The sequence below is a fragment of the Choloepus didactylus genome, chromosome 7 (genome assembly GCF_015220235.1).
Source record: "Choloepus didactylus isolate mChoDid1 chromosome 7, mChoDid1.pri, whole genome shotgun sequence".
Taxonomy (NCBI): Eukaryota; Metazoa; Chordata; class Mammalia; order Pilosa; family Megalonychidae; genus Choloepus; species Choloepus didactylus.
The window spans coordinates 42,926,084-42,949,525 of NC_051313.1; the positions used below are offsets into that span (position 1 = coordinate 42,926,084).

General features: G+C 34.0%; 1 protein-coding gene across 1 annotated transcript in view; it reads left to right on the forward strand.

The window, feature by feature from the left end:
* Positions 1-23,442, forward strand: part of SEC63 (SEC63 homolog, protein translocation regulator) — a 96,128-nt gene that overhangs the window by 53,577 nt on the left and 19,109 nt on the right. The window contains exons 5-17 of the mRNA XM_037842746.1: positions 1,284-1,345; positions 1,929-1,987; positions 3,311-3,361; positions 4,393-4,501; positions 6,538-6,632; positions 6,732-6,864; positions 9,394-9,486; positions 10,249-10,403; positions 12,995-13,142; positions 16,293-16,375; positions 18,999-19,058; positions 19,261-19,431; positions 23,079-23,237. Coding sequence (XP_037698674.1) covers positions 1,284-1,345; positions 1,929-1,987; positions 3,311-3,361; positions 4,393-4,501; positions 6,538-6,632; positions 6,732-6,864; positions 9,394-9,486; positions 10,249-10,403; positions 12,995-13,142; positions 16,293-16,375; positions 18,999-19,058; positions 19,261-19,431; positions 23,079-23,237 — 1,378 coding nt within the window. The remainder of the gene's footprint in view (positions 1-1,283; positions 1,346-1,928; positions 1,988-3,310; positions 3,362-4,392; positions 4,502-6,537; positions 6,633-6,731; positions 6,865-9,393; positions 9,487-10,248; positions 10,404-12,994; positions 13,143-16,292; positions 16,376-18,998; positions 19,059-19,260; positions 19,432-23,078; positions 23,238-23,442) is intronic.

Sequence of the window (23,442 nt, forward strand, 5' to 3'; positions counted from 1 at the left end):
GAAAAACAATAGAAGTTTGGGTTGGGTAGACAATTGAACAGTGAGATCTAGTAAAAATTTTTTGAGAAACATCCCTCCCTTAGCAGAAAAGAAATCTTAGCATCACTTCTTAGTAACTTGCAACCTTGCTGGTAAAGCTTTTCATTGGCTCCTGTATTTCACTGTGGTCTTGGGTCAGGTAGTTTAAGTGGAGATATAGTTAGTAAGGACTAAAGATGTCAAGGCACTTGTTCTTATAAATGACCAAATACTTAAAAGTATTTTCAAATCACTAAAACTAATTTGGGTACTTTTTCCTGTTTAATCAAGTTGGTATTTCTGCCTTGCCTCTCTCAACTTGGAGCTTTGTTGAATAGAAAATGTGTTGCATCTTAAGTGCATAAGTTCTGGGAAATAGAAATAATGGCTAAAATTAGATTTGAAAATAAGCATAATCTTTTGCCAATTGGCCTGCAAGAATGTCTTTATTAGTGGTCATTTTTTGTGTGTGTTTTCGTTTCTCCTGAGCTACATTGTAAAGTTAAGAGGAAGGAATTGAATTTTTTTTATAATGCTTTTTAACATCTACACTGGTACCTGGAATAAAACCACTCTGACTCTGTGCCTTGAGCCGTTGCTCAGGTCAGCAGTTACATTTACATTTAAGTATTTAAAAATCACTACGCATTTCATATTGCCTGGATTAGGAAGCTGTCACTTTAGCATGTATTTTCCTAGTCCTCCTGGCAGTTGTCTTAAGAGAAAATTATGATCCAAGTCTGCTACAAATGACCCGTTCCACAGCAGTGGTGTTTTACTGGTGATACATTGATTTGTTTCTTTGCAATGTAGTGCCAGTGTTTTGGAGAGCGCTACTATTATATATTCGGTTTATATTTTGAAAAACATGTATTTTTAAAGTGTTATACTTGCCAATTGAAGAAAATCTGGAAAATACACAAGAGAATAAAGAAAAAAATAAAAATCCTAGAGACTCCCTACCCTTCCCCCTCCTACTCAGAAAATATAGTGGTCTTTAAAATTTCATCTTACAGCTTAAACTGTCTAAATTTGAGAACCCATTGGCCAATCAGGAATTTGTGTCAAGGCTCAATAGTCAACATTTTCTGTTAATGAAGATTCCTTGCTTTCCTCCCCCTTTTGTCTGATTTCAAAGAGGCTTTTCTTGGTCTCCTAAAATTAATATGTTTTAACACATGAGTTAGTTGGTTAGTTTGTATATATGAGTACATATTTTTCATATTTATCATTCTAATTTTGAAACTTTGTTCTTTTGATGCTAGTTTAACTGATGAAGAGTCTCGGAAAAATTGGGAAGAATTTGGAAATCCAGATGGTCCTCAAGGTGTGATAAATGATGATTAAAAAAAATACTGGTGGTGTGGTATACGTTATGAAAATGTTAATTAGATTGAAAGGAATATTTTGATTTTCTTAGTTTATGAATTGGAAAGTTACAACCATGAGGAGGTAAACAGATACATAAATTGAGTTCCCTTTAAATTTTACTTTTTTTGTAGAGATTGGTTTGAAAGTTAGAACTAAGATTGAGATTGATTCATAGAGAAGAGTAATCATTATTCATCCTTTTCAGTAGATAATAATTTGGTGAGAAAATCTGTTTTTCTTCAATGACTTAAAATTTTTTCTCATATATTCAGTGTTACATAAATTCAGGACACATAAAAGAATTTCAGGTTTTCTAGGAAAGAAGGAATTAGTATACTTAAATAGCTAAGGTTTTTTTCCCTTCTTAAAAAGTTTGAGATATTAACCATATCCCTTAACTTTTGTGCAATTGGCGTCATAATAAGGTAATCTTTCTTGAATCTTTCTTGAGGGGGTGCGAGTATCAAAAGTTTTGGATATAGATAGGTAAAACTGAAAGTGGAAACTCCTCAAAAACTATGATATTCTTTCTGTTTCAGCCACAAGCTTTGGAATTGCCTTGCCAGCTTGGATAGTTGACCAGAAAAATTCAATTTTGGTGAGTGCATTTAAATAAGACACGTTGCAATGTGTTTGACACAGTATTTTTTTTTTTTTTAATATACTTTGTGTCTTGGTAATGTAAGGATAGCTATTATCACAAAAATACTGGTATGTTGTTTTAATTTAATTATGTATTGTGAAAACTGTTTTTGTGAAAACAGATGGGAATTGGTTCCTATTATTAGGCTGCTGGTTTCAGGCAATGTTTTCTAAAAGTAGCTTTAAAATCTTAAAGTGATGGTGGTTTCTTCTATTTTGGAAGTAGTTTCAGATTGGGTCCTAACCTTGGTTTGGGAAATTACTGTTTTTTATTGTATCTGCATTTTTCCTAAGGAGTATCAAAATTCAAATTATCCTACCATACACCTTTATCTAGACTAAATTAATATACTGTATGCTAGATTAAATAGTATATATTCCATATGGTACTTCAGGATGCAGAAGGATATCAGAGTTCTGTTGGCTGCTTTAAAACATCAGGAATTATCTTCACCTATTTTTCAGGAATAGATGATTTCCTTATTTCAGTTTGGCTTGAAAGTGACAACCTAGGAACTATCGTTGAAGCATATAAAAAAAAAGATCCACATGCTTTGACTATAATTTGTTTTGGAAAATGGCTATTAAATGTTATTTTTTATAGGAGATTAAAATTGGTTATTTTCAGAGGTAGATAGTTGCTGCATATTTATCATCTTAAGGGTTACTCTGTAGGAATAAGAGAGAAGTTGGAAGTTAGTTAGCTACCAGATTTGGGGTCAAGTTGTAGGAGAAAAGTCTGAGGTCAGTTGAAAAAAAGTACTAGCAAACAGAACATTATGAAGTGGCCCCTTGATCTTTAAGAGAGGAACCAGTTTAGCCAGCAGTTTCTTATGTCATTTATTTCTAAGGCACTAACTCCTTGCAGGGTATGGATATATAAGTACCTGACTGGAAGGGAAATATAATTTATAAAACTGTGTTTTTCTGGTGTTATCTACAGAGTGTCAGTATTAGCAAATAAAAAGTAATTTATTATAGTGAAAAAGAGCTTGACTCTAAAGCTAGAATGCCTGGTTTCAAATCCTGGCCCCGCTGCTTATTAGCTGTATGACTAGCACAAGCTATGTAACCTACATGTGTTATAGGTTTCCTGTCTTCAAAAGTAGAATAATGATAGTTCCTTCCTCAGAGTTTGAGATTAAAGATTAAATGAGATAATACACGAACAGGGCTTTTAACAGTGCCTCCTGCATTGTAAGCCTCAAAATAAGTGTTCAAAGTAAGTGTTATAATTTACCTGATGAAAGCCATAATTTTTTTCTCTTTTCAATTATAGGTTTTACTTGTATATGGGTTGGCATTTATGGTTATCCTTCCAGTTGTCGTGGTAGGTTCTAGCTCTTATTAACGTTTTTGGGAGAGAGAATTGTTGACTGTTTTAGAGTCTCCCTTTAAAATTATAGTTTGTACTAGAATTTAATCTATTGATCCTCAGATTTAAGATCTTAAATTCAGCTATACTTTAAAGGTCTTCTAAAAGTGACATGACTTGTATGTCAAAGTATATCTTCTTAATCCAAAAGCTATACACTATTGAGATAATACAGATGATATATTAAAGTCTAAAATGAAAGTCTTTTAACACCTCCCTCAGTTCCATTTCTCTCAGAGATAATCACTGCTAAATTTGGTGTTTTCTCTTTTAAATCTTTTTTGTATTTATGTATATCCCTAATTTTTAAAAACTTTAATATGATCAAGCTATACATATTGTTCTGTGGCTTATTTTGCTTAATATGCTAAGGACACAATATACAGAGCAACCTCATTTTTTTACAACAGCTGTCTGGTACCATGATATGGAGATATCATCGAGTTTATCTCTTGATTTTTACCATTTGTTCTATTTTTGAATTGTGGTGTCTCTTCTGATGCCATAATTCCTCTGAGTTGCATAGTGAGGCTAATAATTAACCTGTCTTGCCTTCTTCATTGAGTTGTTGTTTGAGGACCTAATCATGTGAAATAATGTGAATGAAAGCATTCTGTCAACTGTAAAATTTGCTCTTATACTTCTTCATCAAATATTTGTTGATATTTGTCAGGAACCAGTTTATTGCTTATAACAATTAATTGTTTTATTTCTAGATTGTCTTCTAATTATTTCTAGCTGAAACTTAAATGTGTTAATGATTTTTGTGTAATGATTTAGGTGGGTGTTTAGGCTTCAGTCAGTAAAAATATTTGCTAAAAAATTGTTCAAAATATGTAACAAAGTGTCATTTGTTCTTAAAGCGCAGGTATTTTTATTTGTTTAAGAATATTGGGAAAATTTGATTGTAAAAATGTTCTGAATCAAATTTAACATTTTTAATGTTTTCATGCTTCATTCTTGTTTAATTTTATTTTGTGCTTTAGGGCTCTTGGTGGTATCGCTCAATACGCTATAGTGGAGACCAGATTCTAATACGCACAACACAGATTTATACATACTTTGTATATAAAACTCGAAATATGGATATGAAACGTAAGTAAACGCAAGTAGCTATGACTACTGTAAGATTATTTTCTGAAAACTTTGTATGGAGTTTATATCTATTCCTTAACTCTGTATTGGAGAAATTCCATTTTACTGTTTTGTAGATACTCAGTTCTTATAACTAAAGAAGCTGAAAGAAAATGCTAATATCCCTTTATCACATTTCTTGACCTGTATTTCTGCTATTACCATTTACTCAATTGTATGTATATATTATCAGAAATTTTATGGTAAAGCTTCATGTGTGCTAATTTTGCAATAATGCTAGCTAACATTTCTTGAAATATTTGTTGTGTGCCAAGCACTGCTAGGGACTATGCATATATTAAATTATTTAATCTTCACAGTGCCCCCATGAGTAAGTGTTTTAAAGCACATTTTTTTGAGGAGGCATAGAAAAGTTACTGACCTGCCCCAGGATACACAGTTGCAGAGCCATGATTAAACCCAAGCAATCTGGTTCCTGAGCACTAAGCCACTACATTAAACTGTCTTAATTGTGGTATGTCTTGAGTATGTTGAAAGAAAATTGCCAGAATATTTCATTCTGAAAGCCTTAGTTCAGAATGTCATTTTAAAAATACCATCATTAATACCTTCTTTGATCCCATAAAGCTAACTTTGTAAAATTTAATCCTGGGATATATATTGTTGCTTTTCAGAGTGACTGCTCTGCAGAAAGAGTGGACACACCCTCCTTTCCTTCCTTACAAAAAAAAAGATGAAAGTTTATATTATGCCTCACTGGAGAATGAATTTTTGTTCCAAACCTGAATAGAATTTTCTGTATTTTGAATTTGCCATTGTTGTTGTAATAGTGTTTTGTTTTGTTTTGTTTTTACCAATTTTATTAATTTTCTTGAAAATGAAAGAGAACTGTTAAGAATAATATGACTATATGTGAACAGATCTTTTATTTCTGAGGAATGAGGGACTGTTACTCTCTCTTATGTACACATCATCTTGAGATGGTGCTGGATTGAAATATTAACATAGGAATTTCTTATGAAAATGGTTCATGTTTATAATGTTTTATTTTTTGCATCATACTTGATTTCTGATTCATTTCTGAGAATGGTACATAGTCTTATAAAATTAATTCTGTCAGAAAAGCATCTTTAGCTGGTGGATTTGGTTACATATCCTTGGTTACTTTAACTTTGGCACTTTATATTGCTATCTTAGGGACAATTGTAGTAGCTCACATACATACTGTGCTTACTTGTATGTCAGTAATTCTTTTAAGGTTTTTACATATATTAGCTAGTTTAATCCTCACAATAGCCCTGTCAGGTAGGTACTTAGGAGGAGACTGAGGCACAGAGAGAGGTGAAGAATATTGCCCAAGGTCATTTAGCTAGGAAGTGAAAAAGCTTGAGTATATTATATGTATTTCCTGTGGTAAAGTGAGATTGATGACTATAGTGCCAGGTCTTAAATAGCTTATATAGACTAACAAGAGTAAAGTTGATACATGTAGATGTGAATCACATGTATTTCGTGGGACACTATTCCCACAAACCATTTGGGGTTCCGAGATAAAATTTTCTGGAAATCACAATGTATTTTAGTTATTGGAGGCTTTGAGAAGACATGCAGCAAAGAACCTGCAACTCGTTTTAACCCTAACCTTATTTACCCTTAGTGCCCCCCTTTGTCATATAACAGTTAACATTACACAGTATACTAATGCTCTATAGAAAGTTTCTGTGGAACATATACTTAGGTCTAGAAACAGATGCTATTTTAAGTGATAGTAATACATTGAGTTGTAGTAATGTATAAATATTGCCTTACTGTATTTCTGTTCAGTTGAGATAGGTAATGTGTACATTTTAAACAGTGAGCCATTTCTTCTTCTATGGGAGAAATTAATACTTGTCAGTAATAGAGTTTAAATGATTTTTAGCATTGCACATGATTGGAAAGGGCCCCACTTTGGGATTAATGAGGTATCGTTGGAGGGGAAATTAGTAAATGAGTACATTTATTTATTTACCTTCATATTTCTTTTATTTTCTTAGGTCTCATCATGGTTTTGGCTGGAGCCTCTGAATTTGATCCTCAGTATAATAAAGATGCTACAAGCAGACCAACAGATAATATTCTAATACCACAGGTTAGGCCTGTCTCCCGAATTCCTTGATGAACATTTAAGTACTAAAGCCTAATGACTTGCTAAAGTATATTATTTTGATAATTATTTTATTTATTTTAGCTAATCAGAGAAATTGGCAGCATTAATTTAAAGAAGAATGAGCCTCCACTTACTTGCCCATACAGCTTGAAGGCCAGAGTTCTTTTACTGTCTCATCTTGCCAGAATGAAGATTCCTGAGACACTTGAAGAAGGTATTTGTGATTCTAATATGTACACAGTTTTAATGGGGCCAAAGCAGCAGATTTAATTAGACCTCATGGCACAGAGTTTTTTTTTCCCATGCATGTCTTTATTTTATTACTCATCTACGCATACACTGAACAAAGGGAGTGTCAGTCACAGGGTTTTTACAATCACATGGTCACATGATAAAAGCTATATAGTTATACAATCATTATCAAAGATCAAGTCTACTGGATTACAGTTCAGCAATTTCAAGTATTTCCTTCTAGCTATTCTGATACACTAGAAACTAAAAAGAAATATCTGTATAATGAGTCAGTGGTCATAATCATTTGTCAAATCCTAATTTCTCAGTTACACCTCTTCCCTCTCATTTGGTCATTCGCTCAATCTTCAGGGATATCTGGACAGTGATCATTTTGGGTTTTTTGTGTTGGAAAGGGGTGTCTGTCTTATAGGATAGAACTGGTTGATGTTCTTGGAGAGACTGGTACCTAGGTTTCAGGGCTTATCAGGCATAGAAACAATCTGGAAGGCCTTAAGTTTCTGATAAAAATAAACTTACTAAGTTATAAATTTATAGAGTCTTAGATAGCATCTAGGGTATTCTTCAGGGTTTTTAGGAATACTGTGGTTTTCCTATGTGGGGCTTGGCATACTGTGGCAATTTTTGTACCTGGTTGAAGCTTTCATTGGAGTAACCTCCAGAATGACCTCTTGACTCTATTTGAAATCTCTTAGCCACTGAATCTTTATTTTGTTTCATTTATTTTCCCCCTTTTGGTCAAGAAGGCATTCTCAATCCCACAATGCCAGGGCCATGCTCATCCCTAGGAGTCATGTCCCACATTGCCAGGGAGACTTATACCCCTGGGAGTCATGTCTCATGTAACGGGAGGGTAGGGAGTTTATTTGCAGAGTTGGTTTAGAGAGAGAGAGGCCACATCTGAGCAACAGAAGAGGTTCTCTGGGGATGACTCTTAGGCATAATTATAAGTAGGCTTAGCTTCGCCATTGCAGAAATAAATTTCATAAAGGCAAGCCTCAGGATCGAGGGCTTGGCTTATTAAATTGGGAATTCCTAGTGCTTGAGAGAATATCAGGAATTCCGCAAGTGGGGAAGTTTAATAGTTCCACGTTTTTTACTCTAGTCCCTCAAGGGGACTTCGCAAATACTTTTTTATTTTCTGCCCAAAATACTTAGAAATATATCAGGGTGTTACATTAACCTGTATAGAGTAACATCATCTCCTTCCCTATTCTAGGTTTCATGTAATTAGGTTGTTTCAATACACTGACCAGAGAGGTTAATTAGATAGTATACTACAGAAAATTAAAATTTTGGTCAAAATAAACATTTCTTCCTTTCGTCTCATATAGAAGTTGGAATTTTAGAATCCAGTATCATCCTTTATCCTGAATTCTGATTATCTTAGTCCTAACCAGGTCTTCTTCATTCATATCTCTAGTTAAAGTCTCATCTCTTTTTCAGCTTCTTTAATAGTTGCTATATGGAGTAGTGCTGACTTTCAGAGCTGCAGAACTCGTTAACTCTGAGCCTCAGGTGTCACACAGATACCTAAAGTTCTAGAGAACTACCAGGTTCTGGAAGAGCACAGCATCTCAGAATTTAGAAATAACAGTTAAAACTCAGGAATAAATGTGACTGCTGTGAGAGCTTACAATCTAGAAACCTTTACAGTGAGCCTCTATTGGATATTCTGTATTCCTTAATCATTGATTGCCCAATCGCTGCCCACTTTCTGTCTTCTGTTAACCTATGCTCTCAAATTCGGTTCTCAAATTTTGTTCATTATAGTTAGTTTATGTTAGTGATACCATACAATATTTGTCCTTTTGCTTCTGGCTTATTTCACTCAACATAATGTCTTCAAGGTTCATTCACCTAGTTGCATGTCTCATGACTTCATTCCTTTCTGCAGCCACACAGCACAGTATTCTGTCATATGTATACACCACAGTTTTACCCTTCTTTTCATCACTTGATGTCTCCTTAGGTCCACATCAATGGGGAATAATGCTGCCATAAACACCAGTGTGCAAATCTCTGTCTATTCGTGTCCCTACTTTCAGTTCTTCCAAGTATATACCTAATAATGGGGTTGCAGGATCCTATGGCAACCCCTATACTTAGCCTCCTGTGGGACCATCCCACTGCCCTAAGAGGGGCTGCATGGTGCACTGTTTTTGTCCTCTATCCTTAATTATAATTATAGAAACTTAACTGCACAGGAAGAAAAGTCATAAAGTTCTCAAATACAGCAAAATTAAGACTTTAAGGCAGGATGTTGAACTACTAAGTCCAACACCATAATACTAAAAATTTGTCTTTGAAACATCAAATCCAAGCTAGAGTTTTCTGACTGCTATTTGACATGATGCTGAGAAGAAACTCTTTCTTATAATCTGTAAAACTTTGAGAGCATGTGAAATATTTGTGGGACAACTTAAATTAATCTTAAAGATGCTTTAACTATAAAAGCAGGATGATTTGTTTCAGATTTTTTATTTTGCAGATCAGCAATTTATGCTAAAAAAGTGCCCTGCCCTACTTCAAGAAATGGTTAACGTAATCTGCCAACTGATAATAATGGCCCGGAGTCGTGAAGGTGAGGAGGGAACGTAATTAAATATGTTCTTTTTCTTGCAGGCATATGCAGGTTAGACTTCATAGTTCCAAGATTTATGGATACTCTCTGTACTTGCAACTGTCAGTTCTATCAGCTTTCCCAATTTGCTTATGTTTCTTTGATTTCTTTCCTGTATTTTCTGTTATGTAAGGTCTTTGTCACAGTTCACAGTGGTTTTGAATTTTGTTTTTTTTCTTTTTGGTCGTTTGCTTTGCAAAGCCTTAAAACAATACGTTTCCTTCCTCTGAATATTTTTGGAGTTAGATTATTCTGTATTTTAACAGTGAGTTTTAATTCTTTAACTGATATAATGATGATTTACCTAACAATATGGTGCTTTTTATCCAAAAGGAAAATAGTGAGAGGATTTGTGGTCAGTAATGGAAAGGGATACATACCCTTAGTAAAGAAGGTGGTAGTTGTGGTTTGTTGTTATGAATAATGTCAGTTCTTGACAAGGTTTGAGTATAGTCTCAGTACTGATAATATCTAATATTTTACTGTTATCTGAAGTGATAACAAAGAATTTTTCTATTAAATCAATAGATGTTGCTGGATAATGTGTATTTGACCATGTTTGTATATTTTTAGTATCATATCTAGTTCAAATGAGTACTGGGATTTTGAAATCTGAGGTTGGTAAGGCTGTTAGCATGAATCTTATTTTTGTGACGAATCATGTACTCCTGAACATGTAAAAAGTCCACCCTTGTTTTTTCTTTTTTCCCTCTTCTTTCTAAGAAAGGGAGTTTCGTGCTCCAACTTTGGCATCCCTAGAAAACTGCATGAAGCTTTCCCAGATGGCTGTTCAAGGCCTTCAGCAGTTTAAATCTCCCCTTCTGCAGCTCCCTCATATTGAAGAGGACAATCTTAGACGGGTTTCTAATCATAAAAAGGTATCTCTTTGCTCCTATGATGTCAATTTTCAGCAGTTTGTCATGTTACTTAAAGGTAACATGAATGAAAACTTTTCTACAAATGGTTCCTATGAGTTTCTTAGATTTGGAATGTCTTAAACATTCTAAAACATTCTCTCAGTTATTTCTCTTAACATTTTCTTGATTAGGTAGCTCTTTTGTAATATTTTACCACTCTACGCAATTTGACTGTTTGGGGAGTTAATGCATGTTAGCAAATATTTTAGCAAATATTTGTTATTTGTATAATGTAGCCGAGAATAAATGTGCTGAGTAAAAATGCACTGTGTACTTTCCAGTCATTTCATTCTTGGCTTAAAGGTTGAACAAAGGTCACTTGGTTGAGTATGAAGAAAAAAATTTAAGCCTTCAGTAAACAGATATAATTTTTATTTAAAAAATGCTAGTAATAGTGAAGACATGATAGTGGACCTTCAGGTATGGCAGAAATACATATAAATGAAAAACTTGAGGAAATACAAGAAGAAATTGAATGAAATTACAATCCTGGTAGGAGATTTTAAACATTAGTTTGTGTATAATGGACCAAGTGGGCGGGAGATAGACATTGGATTTTTGGAATTTTACATGCTTCATTATCTAATCTCTGTCTGTGAAAGAGTTAAATAACTAACACTGAACATCTGGAAGTTAATTAAGAGTCCTAAATAACCATTCAGTTAAGTTGGAGATTTCTGCAATAACAGCTATATTTAGGAAATAACAAAAATGAGAATGTTGCGTAGTAGGACTTTGAAGATGCAACTGTACTTGGAGATAAATTCATACTCTCTTAAACATTTTTTTTATTAAAATTGAAAATAAGGTAAACAGTATTCAACTTTAATGTCTTATAAAGGCAAAAGAGTACTAAGGAAATCTTGACAATAGTATAAAGGATAAACAGCAGAAAAATTGAATTAGAAAATAGAAGGATTAGTTTAAGAGATGGTTTTAAAAATCTGAATTCAGTAAACTTCTAGTAAATGGAATCAAGAAAAAATGCAATTAGAAAGTTACAACAAAACTAGATTTTTTATAAATGTGATCACTGTGTACAATTGTAATAATGGAGAACTCAGTGACTTGGGCCAGGGGAAAAAAAACAGTATCAAAATTGGTACAATGTGACATAGAAATATTACAGAATTTCTAATTGAAGATTTTGAAAAAGTTAAGAACCAGATTTTCCAGATGACTGTCTTATGCTACATAAATTGCTCCAGAACACAGAAAAAAAAAATAAAAAGCTCCTCACTTTTTAGTAAAGGAATTCTCAACTTTGGGGTTTACTTCAGCAATGCAAAGATGGTTTAGTGCTTTAAGAAAGCTATTAATGAAGAGTGTTATGGGTGAAATAAGGGAAACCATATGAATGTTATTAGTTGTCAAACAAGCATTTGATTAAAATTTAACCATTGTTCCAAATAAAACCCCTTAAAAAACATACAAGCAAAAAATAAAAAAAAGGAGAGCAAAAAGTCAGGAATGGTAGAACACTATCTAACTCAGTCTTCGTAGAATGGTAGGTAGTACTTAATTAAGTTTTGAAGTAGGAAATAGTGGCATGAAGAACAAAGAAGATGTGCCTTCTTGACACATAGAAGCAGCCTCTACTAATTATTGGAGAGAAGAGACTGTAGCCTATTTGGGAAACTAAGTAGTCTCATGTGGCTGTAGCATAAAGCAGCAGAATAGGTCAGGGTTGGGGGCAACTAGGCAGTGGCCAGGCAGTGACTAAAAATGTTTTCACAGAGCAATACAGCAAACAATAAGTGGGAAAAGCAGTATAAAAATTGCATATGTAGTAAAATAAGTTTGCCAGGATGCTATGACAGATCTCACAGAATGGTTGGCTTAAACAACATTTATTGGCTCACAGTTTGGAAGGCTAGAAGTTCAAAAATCAAGACATTGGCAAGTCCATGATTTCTCCCAGAAGCCTGGAGCATTTTATGCTGGCTTTCTGAAGTCCTTGGATTTCCTTGGGTTGTACCCTGCCTCCCGTCACATGGTGATTGTCTTTGGTTTCCTTCTGTGGCTTTGTCTGATTGTGTCTGAATTTCATCTCTTTTAAGACTTGCAGTGATATGGATTAAGACCCACCTGATTTAATTTGGCCACCCCTTCTTTATTAACATCTTCAAAAAACCTCTGTCTCCCCACAGAAACACAGATTAAGATTGACATGTCTTTTCTTGGGGTACCTGATTCAGTTTACCACAAGAAGTATATAAAGGAAATCTATGTATGATTAAAAAATATTTGAAATTCCAAATGGCAGTAGTTCTTTGGTTGATTCAGGATTCTATACAAATGTCATTTTTTTTCTTTAACTTTAGGTTTTTTCTAATTAAAAAAAAAGTCTGTATTAACTTTATAATTAAAAAATAATTCTTAATTTAAACTTCCTTGGAGAAAAAGGCCATGAGATGCTATATAATTGTATTTTCTGCTTTGAAATGTATATAATGTTAACGTTTTTCTCAGAGGGTTGCTGAATTTTGTTTTAGTCAACATGCTAAGAATTTTCCTTTTCTGAAAAGATTTATTTTCTCTTTTTTATTCAGTATAAAATTAAAACCATCCAGGATTTGGTGAGTTTGAAAGAATCAGATCGTCACAATTTACTGCACTTCCTTGAAGATGAAAAATACGAAGAAGTTATGGCTGTCCTTGGGAGTTTTCCATATGTAACTATGGACATAAAATCACAGGGTAAGCGAGAGGTTTCTCTTTTGATTATTGCTTCCCTTTTGAAACACTGATTCACATTTATTTGGCTCAAGATTGTCAAAACACTTTACTTAATAACTAACTTGCATTAGACTTCGCAAAACTATAGGTTTATACCTGTCAGATTTACTATGCTGGAAAATACGTCTTGAGAACACTAATATAGGTCTACTTTTATTATACTCATAATGGGCTTATGTTTGAAGGCTTTCTATTTTGTCATTCAGCTTTCAGGAATTTCTTAACTTTTCAGAAAAATGAAAAGGTTTTCCAGATGTAATGAAAGAATGAGAGATGTTTGAAATATATGTATTATTAATGTGAAAGAAATAGTGGTGTAGTTCTAAAATCAAATTTGGAGAAACCCAACTTTGTTAACTGAGCCTTGAAAATTACCCTCTTTTCTGCTACATATCATGTGTTTTTCTCATCTCATCCTGTATTTTTATGCCTTCTTTGAGGGGTAAAAAAAGAGATTTCTTTTTATATATATTTACCCTTTGAGCTCTCATTTTAATAGCTAAATGATTGTATTTTAGAATGGTGACAGAATTAGAGATGATCTGTTCCATTCCTTTATTTTTGGCATTGTCCAGAGCTACTAACATTCAATAAATTACTGTTGTGAGAACATCCTTGTGGGTACCAAGAATAGAAAAATACCTTAGGAATGCTTTCTGTCTTTAAAAGCTTATAGTCTAGTTGAGGAAATAGGACATAACCATAGGATTAAAAAATAAGGAAACATATGCTAAGCCTCACGTGAATGGCATAGACATTGTACCATTTGGTCATTCAAAGAGTATTGATTGAATGCCCGGCACTGTTCTGGGGAAGCAGTGGTGAGTAAAACAAAGCCTCTGCCTTACTGAGTTTGCATTCCAATGAAGATTGAGAGGGGGTAAATGACACCCAAAGACAGGGGTATTTGGGAAAGGAAGGCAAACAGTGCATTCTGTTTTCAATTTGTAGGATACATGTAGTAAAGAGTTGAACAGTTTGGGTAGGGAGATGGTTGAGGTTTCCTGTGGGTCCATGAGTTTTCAAACTTTATAAACATTAATATAAAAGTATTTAGGATCATACTGGTTTAATCAGATGCTCCCTCTTCAAATAAAAGTCTAGTATGAGATGTAGAGATATCCTTTGATATAATCAAGGGTTGTGAAACATGCATCTTAGAAAAACGAATGTCAAGAGATTTTCTTAAAAGAAGTAAATGGTAAGAGCATTTATTCTCACTAGAAAACCTTGCCATCTGTTGTATTCCATAGCATCTAATTCAGAGCAGTTTATTTTATATTTTTACAGTGCTGACTAAATGTGTAATATGAATGATACAGCTAATGGAGGAGGAGGAGAAGAATTAGAGAAGCAGGAAAGGGGCATCTGCATGATACAGTGCTGGAGATCTCTTTCCCCACATTGCTAAAGGCTATAGAGAATCTACTGTAGACTTTTTCTTCATTTTAAAGGGTCAAATGGTGGGAAGACATTGATAGAGCTGTTATTTCACATGCAGTGCATATGCCCATACATACTTTGCAGTGCTAATGAATACGTAGCATAGATTTGATTTGAGATAATGGGGGCTTCCAGGGTAAAGAAGTGATAATACATCCTTTGTTGGTGCTCAGCTGCTGCACCTTAAGCCAGGAACAAGAGATGGTAGTTAAAGATTGTCAGAAGCCATTCTCTTGCAAATGGTGGAGTGTTAATAAAGGCTAGAACAAACTGTGCTAATCTAAATCTGTGTTAAAAATCAAAAAGACAAACAACAACAGCAAAAAAACATAAACTTAGAAAAGCCTGTGAGCAAAATACATACTGAAGAAAAACTCTTACAGATAGAAAAAATCTTGAGAAAAAAATTACTACATTTGAATAGGAAATACATTTGAAAGTTTATTAATTTTATTAGACCTTTTTGAAGGGTGTATGTGGCAAATGTTTAAAAAATTTTAAATAATTGCAAAAACATTTGTTGTATTTGGTATAATATATTGCAAAAACTATGCTTTTTAGGTGTGTTTAAAGATAATATATTGAAGTTCTTGCTTTTAAAGAATAGTCTCTTTGATGAGGGTTACAATACCAGATATTATAATTTTATTCTGACAATGAGGCATTGATCATATAGGTAAAACCTTGTGAATATAAGCTTTGTGCAATTTGAAGAGTAGCAGAACCTTATTTTTATGTCTCGATGAGAGAGCGCAGCAGTATGGTGGGCCTCACGTTATTCTTTGTTTTAAAAGACCTGGGTTTGAAACTTGGCAGTGCCAAAGTAATTATTATGTGACCTTGGGCATTTTACTTTATTTTCAGACCTCAGTATCTTTACTTTTGTAAACTGGAAATAATAATAATACTTCCTAAATGAAATAAGCTTCAGTGGCAGAGAGATTCCAAAACAAGCCGAGAGATCACTCTGGTGGGCACTCTTATGCACACTTTAGACAACCTTTTTTAGGTTCTAAAGAATTGGGGTAGCTGGTGGTGGATACCTGAAACTATTAAACTACAACCCAGAACCCATGAATCTCGTAGACAGTTGTATAAAAATGTAGCTTATGAGGGGTGACTATGGGATTGGGAAAGCCATAAGGACCAAACTCCACTTTGTCTAGTTTATGGATGGATGTGTAGAAAAGTAGGGGAAGGAAACAAACAGACAAAGGTACCCAGTGTTCTTTTTTACTTCAATTGCTCTTTTTCACTCTAATTATTATTCTTGTTATTTTTGTGTGTGTGCTAATGAAGGTGTCAGGGATTGATTTAGGTGATGAATGTACAACTATGTAATGGTACTGTAAACAATCGAAAGTACAATTTGTTTTGTATGAGTGCGTGGTATGTGAATATATCTCAATAAAATGATGTTAAAAAAAAAAATACTTCCTAGAGTTTATTTTAAAAGGATTAAATAAATCAATTTGTTGTAGGCCTCTACTGGAGAGCCTTATACAGAGTAGTACAGTCAATTAATTATTTTCTATTGAGTAAGTTTAAAATATAGGATGCTTGAGCTACTGAATTACCAAACTTATTTGGGTAGATTGAGTTTTGCTATTTGCATTGACTTAAAATTTGATTTTTATTTTTTAATTCTATTTTTTCTTTCATCTTTAGTATTGGATGATGAAGATAGCAACAATATCACAGTAGGATCCCTAGTTACAGTACTGGTTAAATTGACAAGGCAAACAATGGCAGTAAGTAGTCCATTTGTGTTCTTATGCTTTAAAAGTTATGTGTCAAGGCTTTTGTATTTTCTGCTTTTAAGTAGTACTTTCTCAAAGTCAAAACTGTTGTAGGAGCAAAATGTCTAATTTTTGCTTTTTGGTAAGTTCGGTTGTTTAGCTGTTTTGAAATTTTAAGATAATTTTCACAAGACATAGTTTTCCCAGAAATAAACCTGGAGAATAGATGGTTCCTCAATTCCCTATAAAAGTTATAATAATAATAAGGTAGTGTGGGTATAGTTCTTAATCTATAAAGTGCTGTGCAGAGCTTAATTACTGATTATTATTATTGAGAATTTATTACCTATTCCTTTTTTGTTAACTCTTTAGACAATTTACCCCCTGTTCTGGTTTGTTAATGCTGCCGGAATGCAAAACACCAGAAATAGATTGGCTTTTATAAAAGGGGGTTTATTTGGTTACACAGTTACAGTCTTAAGGCCATAAAGTGTCCATCAACAAAGGGTACCTCCACTGGAGAAAGGCCATTGGCACGCAGAAAACCTCTGTTGGCTGGGAAGGCACGTGGCTGGCATCTACTTGCTCCCAGGTTGCGTTTCAAAATGGCGTTCTCCAAAATGTCTGCATCAGCTTCCAACGGCCGTCCTCAAAATGTCTGTCACCTACTGCCATGGGTTCCTTATGTCTGAGCTTGTATATGGCTCTAGTAAACTAATCAAGGCCCACGCTGAATGGAGTGGCCACACCTCCATGGAAATACTGAACCAATAGATTTCAACTTAAGCCACACTAATACGACTGCCTTCACAAGATTGCATTAAAGAATATGGCTTTTTCTGGGGGACGTAATATATACAAACTAGCACACCCCCTTTTATTTTTTATTTTTAAAAATTAAAAATTGCAACAAAACTTTTTTCTGGTTATGTGAAAAGTTTGTACTGTCTGGAAAAAAATTCAAGCAATACAAAAAAGTATAGGAAGAAATTAAAATCACCAAAAATTCTACCACTCTGAGGTAATATTTTGAAGCTCACTTCATTATATATCTTAATGACTATATATCCATAGAGTTACATGATTTTATCATGCACCTCTTACCATCTCCCTCTTATCAGCCCCAAATGACCATTCGTAGTCTTGTGTGTATCCTTTTATGTCTTTTTCCATGCTCATGTTTACTATTTGGAACCCTTACAGTGCATATACATCTATGTATATATATTTCTTATTCTTTTTCTTTATATCCAATCATATTACATATTTGTATTATCTTCCAAGTCTACTCATATAGTTGTAACTCATTGTTTTTAATCAACTCTGTAGTATTTCAACTTACTTTATTCAACTAGTGATAGATTTTAGCCTATTCTGCTTTGGGGGGAGTGTCTCTGAGCACCTGCAGGAAATACATGCAGCATTTAAATCCCATGTCTAAGTCTGTGGTAGGAAAAGCATATTTTGTAGTAGGATATGCCAAATTAAAGATATTGATTTTATGGTAGCAAGTGGTAAGGAAGCATTTGTGTCATGGGCTGAAGGAGAGGTGCCTCAGAGAAGAAGAAACTCCAAGTCAGTGCCAGGATTGGATTTAGAATGCAAATTTTTCCTACCCATGTGCTGTGGGAATTCCAAGGCTGAGAAATGAGCATAAAAATTGGACTTGGGCTGTTGACACTTCTGAGGTGTCCGGCAGAAGAAAAGCAAAACCAGCCTGGAGGAATAGAATCGAGTATTTATCCTGCCATTCTTGTATGAGCAGTATCTCAGAGTAATCAAATTTTAGAACATTTTAATAGAAGCTTTCCCAGCTAGTACATGAAGAAAGAGTGATAGAATTAGAACAGAGGCTGACAAACCTTTTCTGTAGAGGCCCAGATAATATATATTTTATGTTTCATGGGCCATGTGGTCTTCCCTAGCAACTTATTCAACTTACCAATAGGTGTGGCTATGTTCCAGTAGACTTTGTTTAAAAAGCAGGAGTTGGACGTTAGTTTGCTGACCCCTGAATTAGACCTTTTGCACTGTTCAGAACCTGACAATCCTAATTATTTTTACTTGTTAGCTTTAATAATTTCAGAAGTTCACTAAATACAGCCCACATCACTTGTCTTCCAGTATAGATCTTAAGGGTTCTTAATGGAATTTAAATCCTAAATGTACAGCTTCTGTACTGATTTTAAATGGATTATATGATGGGTGGATATGTCTTTAGGATACTTGGATTTTCTTCTGGATCCACTTCTTAGTCATAAATCCAATGAATAGTACCACTGACAATAATGAATTAACTCTTAAAGTTAGTCTTGTGGACATATTAATGTTAAAAAGTAATGTAGTTTATTTTAATTTTTATAACATTAAAATATTTGTGTCTCATTACTATCAGAATAAAAGTGAAATTTTAACTATGAAGTATTTTTTTTACTTTATAATGAATTTACATATTTTAAGGCATTGCATTTGTAAATTTAAGTAGACTGTGCTTTGTAAAATATACTCAAGACAGATGTGAGGTACATCAGGAGGTAACTACCTGCATTTGTACATGTTCAGGCAGCTGAAAAAACTTACTGATAATAAGTTTTGAAAGATTGTTTTGTTATATGTTTCTTCTTGCTACCTATAGGAGGTATTTGAAAAGGAACAGTCCATATGTGCTGCAGAGGAACAGCCAGCAGAAGATGGGGTAAAAACTTGAGTTTTCTTACCTGTGTTTCTTGGTGAAAGAAATGTATTCATTTAGTTTTCTGATTGACTTCTATTGCCATGGGAGAGTAATTCAGTTTATGAAAACATTCAGTTTAGCCCTTTCCCTCTAAAAATTACTCATGACTTCCAAATTAACTTTTGCTATAATTTCTGAGTGTATATGTGTTTTGTGATTACAGCAGGGTGATACTAACAAGAACAGGACAAAAGGAGGATGGCAACAGAAGAGTAAAGGACCCAAGAAAACTGCTAAATCAAAAAAAAAGAAACCTTTAAAAAAAAAGCCTACACCTGTGCCATTTTCACAGTCAAAACAGAAACAAAAGCAGGCAAATGGAGTCATTGGGAATGTGAGTTTACCATCATCATTTTTTTTTTTAATTGAGGAGTAACATACATAAACTGAAATGTTCAAATCTTAAATGTACAGCTCCTGAAGTTGTACCAATGTATGCTCCCATAATACCCAGGTTAAAGTATTACCAGCACCCTGGAAAGCTCCGTCGTGCCCTTTAGCATTCAATAACTCCTCCACGCAGCTCCTCAGTTGCTACCCATCTCTTCTGGCTAATCATCATTAGTCAGTTTTTTTACTATTCTTAAGCTTTGTATAAATGAATCGTTTTAAATGTCTGACTGCTTTTGCTCGATATTATGTCTGTAACATTCTTCTGTATTGTGTGTAGGAGTAGTCCATTCTTTTTGTGTGTGTGCATGTGTAGTATTTCATTGTACGAATATACCATAATTTGTCTTTGTGGTTGGTGGACATTTGAGTTGTTTCTAGTTGTTGCCTATTGTGAATACAAGTGCTAATATTATTGTACATGTCATTTTGTGGACATATGCATTTATTTTTCTTGGGTATGTACCTAGCAGTGTAATGAAGTTCATTTTTTCAATCTTTTCTTTTATGGTTAGTGATTTTTGTGTGTCCTGACAGACATCTCTGCCTACTCCAAGGATGTGAAAATGTTTCTCTTTTCTTTTAGAAGCGCTGTTTACTTATATTTTTTTTAGTTCTTTGATCCATCTTGAGTTAGTTTTTGTGAATAGTGTGAGGTAGGGTATATGGACCATTTATTCCATCACCATCTATTGAAAAGATCATCCTTTTCTCACTGAATTGCAATGGTGCCTTTTATTGTAAATCAAGTGACCATGACTGTATATGAGCTAGTCTGTTTTTGGACTCGAGTCCATTCCGATTTGTGTCTTGGTCTATTCTTGTGCCAATACCACACGGTCTTAATTATTATAGCTTTATATTAAGTCTTGAAATATGGTAGTGTAAGTCCTTTAACTCATATTTTACTTCTTCAAAATGGCTTTGACTGTTTTAGGTCCTTTGTGTTGCCAAATAAATTTTAGAATTAGCTTGGCAATTTTCATCAAAAAAAAAAAAGGCTGCTAGAATTTTGGGTGGTATTGCATTGGGTCTGTGGTTTGTGATGAGGAGAACTGAATTAACATGTTAACAATATTGAGTCTTTATTCGTAATTCTGGTTTATCTTCATTAATTAGATCTTTTTAATTTCTTTCAGCAGTGTTTGATAATTTTCAATAGTAGAGATATGTCACACCTTTTATTAGGTTTACTCCTAGGAATTGATGCTTTCTGGTGCTATCGTAAATGGCATTAAAAACAATTCACTCTTCATTGTTTACTAATGTATAGAAATACAGTTGCTTTCTAAGTATTGATTGGCCTTGTATCAAGGAGTCGTGGTAAATTGACAATAATTCTTAATCATTTGTATGTTTGTAGTTTTTTTTTTTTAAAGATTTTTTGTATGTATAATCATGCCGTTGTTGGTAAAAACAATTTGATTTTTTTTCTTGTCCATCTTTATACTCCTTCTTTTCTTCCTTTCTGCATTTCTGTACTGGCTAGAACCTCTGGTGTTATGTTAATTAGAAGTGATACTGCTGGGGCATCCTTGTCTTCTTAATCTCAGGAAAAAAGCAAACATTCTACCACTAAGTATGATGTTAGCTATAGGGTTTTTGTAGACCCTCTTTATCAGGTTAAGGAAATTTCCTTTTCTATTCCTAGTTTCCTAAGATTTTTATCATGAGCAGGTATTGAATTTTATTAAATGCTTTTTCCTGCATCAATTGAGATGACCATATGATTTTTCCTCCTTTCTGCTAAAGTTATGGATTATGTTGATGAATTTAAAATTTTTAAACTAGTCTTGAATTTCTTGAACAAATTTCCTTTGACGTAATATAGCATTTATTTTATATTTATCTGGGTTTGATAATATTTTGTTTGGAATCCCGTGTCTATTTTTATGAAAGAATATTGGCTTGTCATTTTCCTTTTCTTAATATCCTTCTCAGGTTTTGTATCAGGTTTTTGCTGGCCTTAATAAACAAGTTAGGAAGTGTTCCTCTGTTTTTTTTCTTTCTCAGAAGAGTTTGTATAAGCTTGCATTTGCTTCTTTCTTATTCGGAAGAATTCTTGGGGGAAGTCATCTGGGCCTGGAATTTTTTAAAAGGGATTCAATTATGGATTCTTCACATTTCCTACTTTTCACATTTCCTACTTTTTCCTTGTATCAGTTTTGGTAAATATGTTTTACGGGAATTTTCTTTGAGGTTCTTTAAATTTATTGGCATGAAGTTATTTGTAATATCCTCTTATTTTTTAATGTCTGTTGGATATTTAGTGGCTCCTTTTTTATTCCTAATATTGATAATTTGTATTCTTTATCTCTTTTTTTTTCCTTAAGCAGTATTGCCCAGAGGTTTATCAACTTTACTAATCTTTTCAAACATCAACTTTTTTTTTTATTAAATTCAGTTTTATTGAAATACATTCACACACCATACAGTCATCCATGATATACAATCCACTGTCCACAGTATGATAACATAGTTATGCATTCATCACCACAATCTATTTCTGAACATTTTCCTTACATCAGAAGAAACCAGAACAAGAATAAAAAAAGTGAAAAAAGAACACCCAAATCATCCCCCATCCCACCCCATTTGTCCTTTAGTTTTTATCCCCATTCCTCCACTCATCCATACACTAGATAAAGGGGGTGTGATCCACAAGGTCTTCACTATCACACTGTCACCCCTTGTAATCTACATTATTATATAACTGTCTTCAGGAGTCCAGACTGCTGGGTTGGAGTTTGGTAGTTTCAGGTATTTACTTCTAGCTATTCCAATACATTAAAGCCTAAGAGGTGTTATCTATATAGTGCATAAGAATGTCCACCAGAGTGACCTCTCGACTCCATTTGGAATCTCTCAGCCACTGAAATTATTTCGTCTCATTTTGCATCCCCCTTTTGGTCAAGAAGATACTCTCAGTCCCACGATGCCGGGTCCACATTCATCCCCGGGAGTCATACTCTGCGTTGCCAGGGAGGTTTACACTCCTGGGAGTCGGGTCCCACGTAGGGGGGAGGGCAGCGAGTTCACCTGTCGAGATGGCTCAGTTAGAGAGAGGGCCACATCTGAGCAACAAAGAGGTACTCAGGGGGAGACTCTTAGGCACCATTACCTACAACTTTAGACTCTCCTTTGTGGTAATGAGCTTCATAAGGGCAAGTCCCATGCTCGAGGGCTCAGCACATTGAAACATCGACTTTTGATTTTGAATTTCCCTTTCGTTTATCTGCTTTCTCTTTCATTGATTTCTACTCTTTTCTTCTCTTTTTGCATTTAATTTGCTGCTCTTTTTTTCTTGAGATCAACTAGTAAGTATTTTGCCTGGCATGTATTGGCTTTCCTTATTGCATTATACCCTATCTGTTTCAGAAATGATATTAAACTCCCAAAGCAGTACTTTTCTATAAACTTACCATTTCCTCCCCCCTCAAATAAAATATATTGTGTAATTGATGTTTTTGAATGATGAGCCATCTATTGTGGTAGAGTACTTTGCAATAGAAATTGTTACCTTGAGCCAATTAGTTGTAATGGCCGTAAGTTAGCTTCAGGGACTCAGAATGATATATACTTTCCTTTTAGGAAGCTGCAGTAAAGGAAGATGAAGAAGATGTGTCTGACAAAGGCAGTGATTCTGAAGAAGAAGAAACCAACAGAGAGTCTCAAAGTGAAAAAGATGATGGTAGTGAGAGAGACTCTGATAGAGAGCAAGATGAAAAACAAAACAAAGATGATGAAGCAGTAAGACTTATGTTATGAGTTTGAGTAATTAAGTTATACGTCTGATGATTTGGGTTTTGTTGTTTGTTTGCTTGTCTTAAACAATAACAGTATATTTTTATACTAGTTCTTAATATATTACTTTGTAAAGAATGTTTTTGAGGGATGCGTTCCAGATTGTAAAGAAAAATAGTTTCTAACAAGGATAGGAAATCCTGATTTTCTT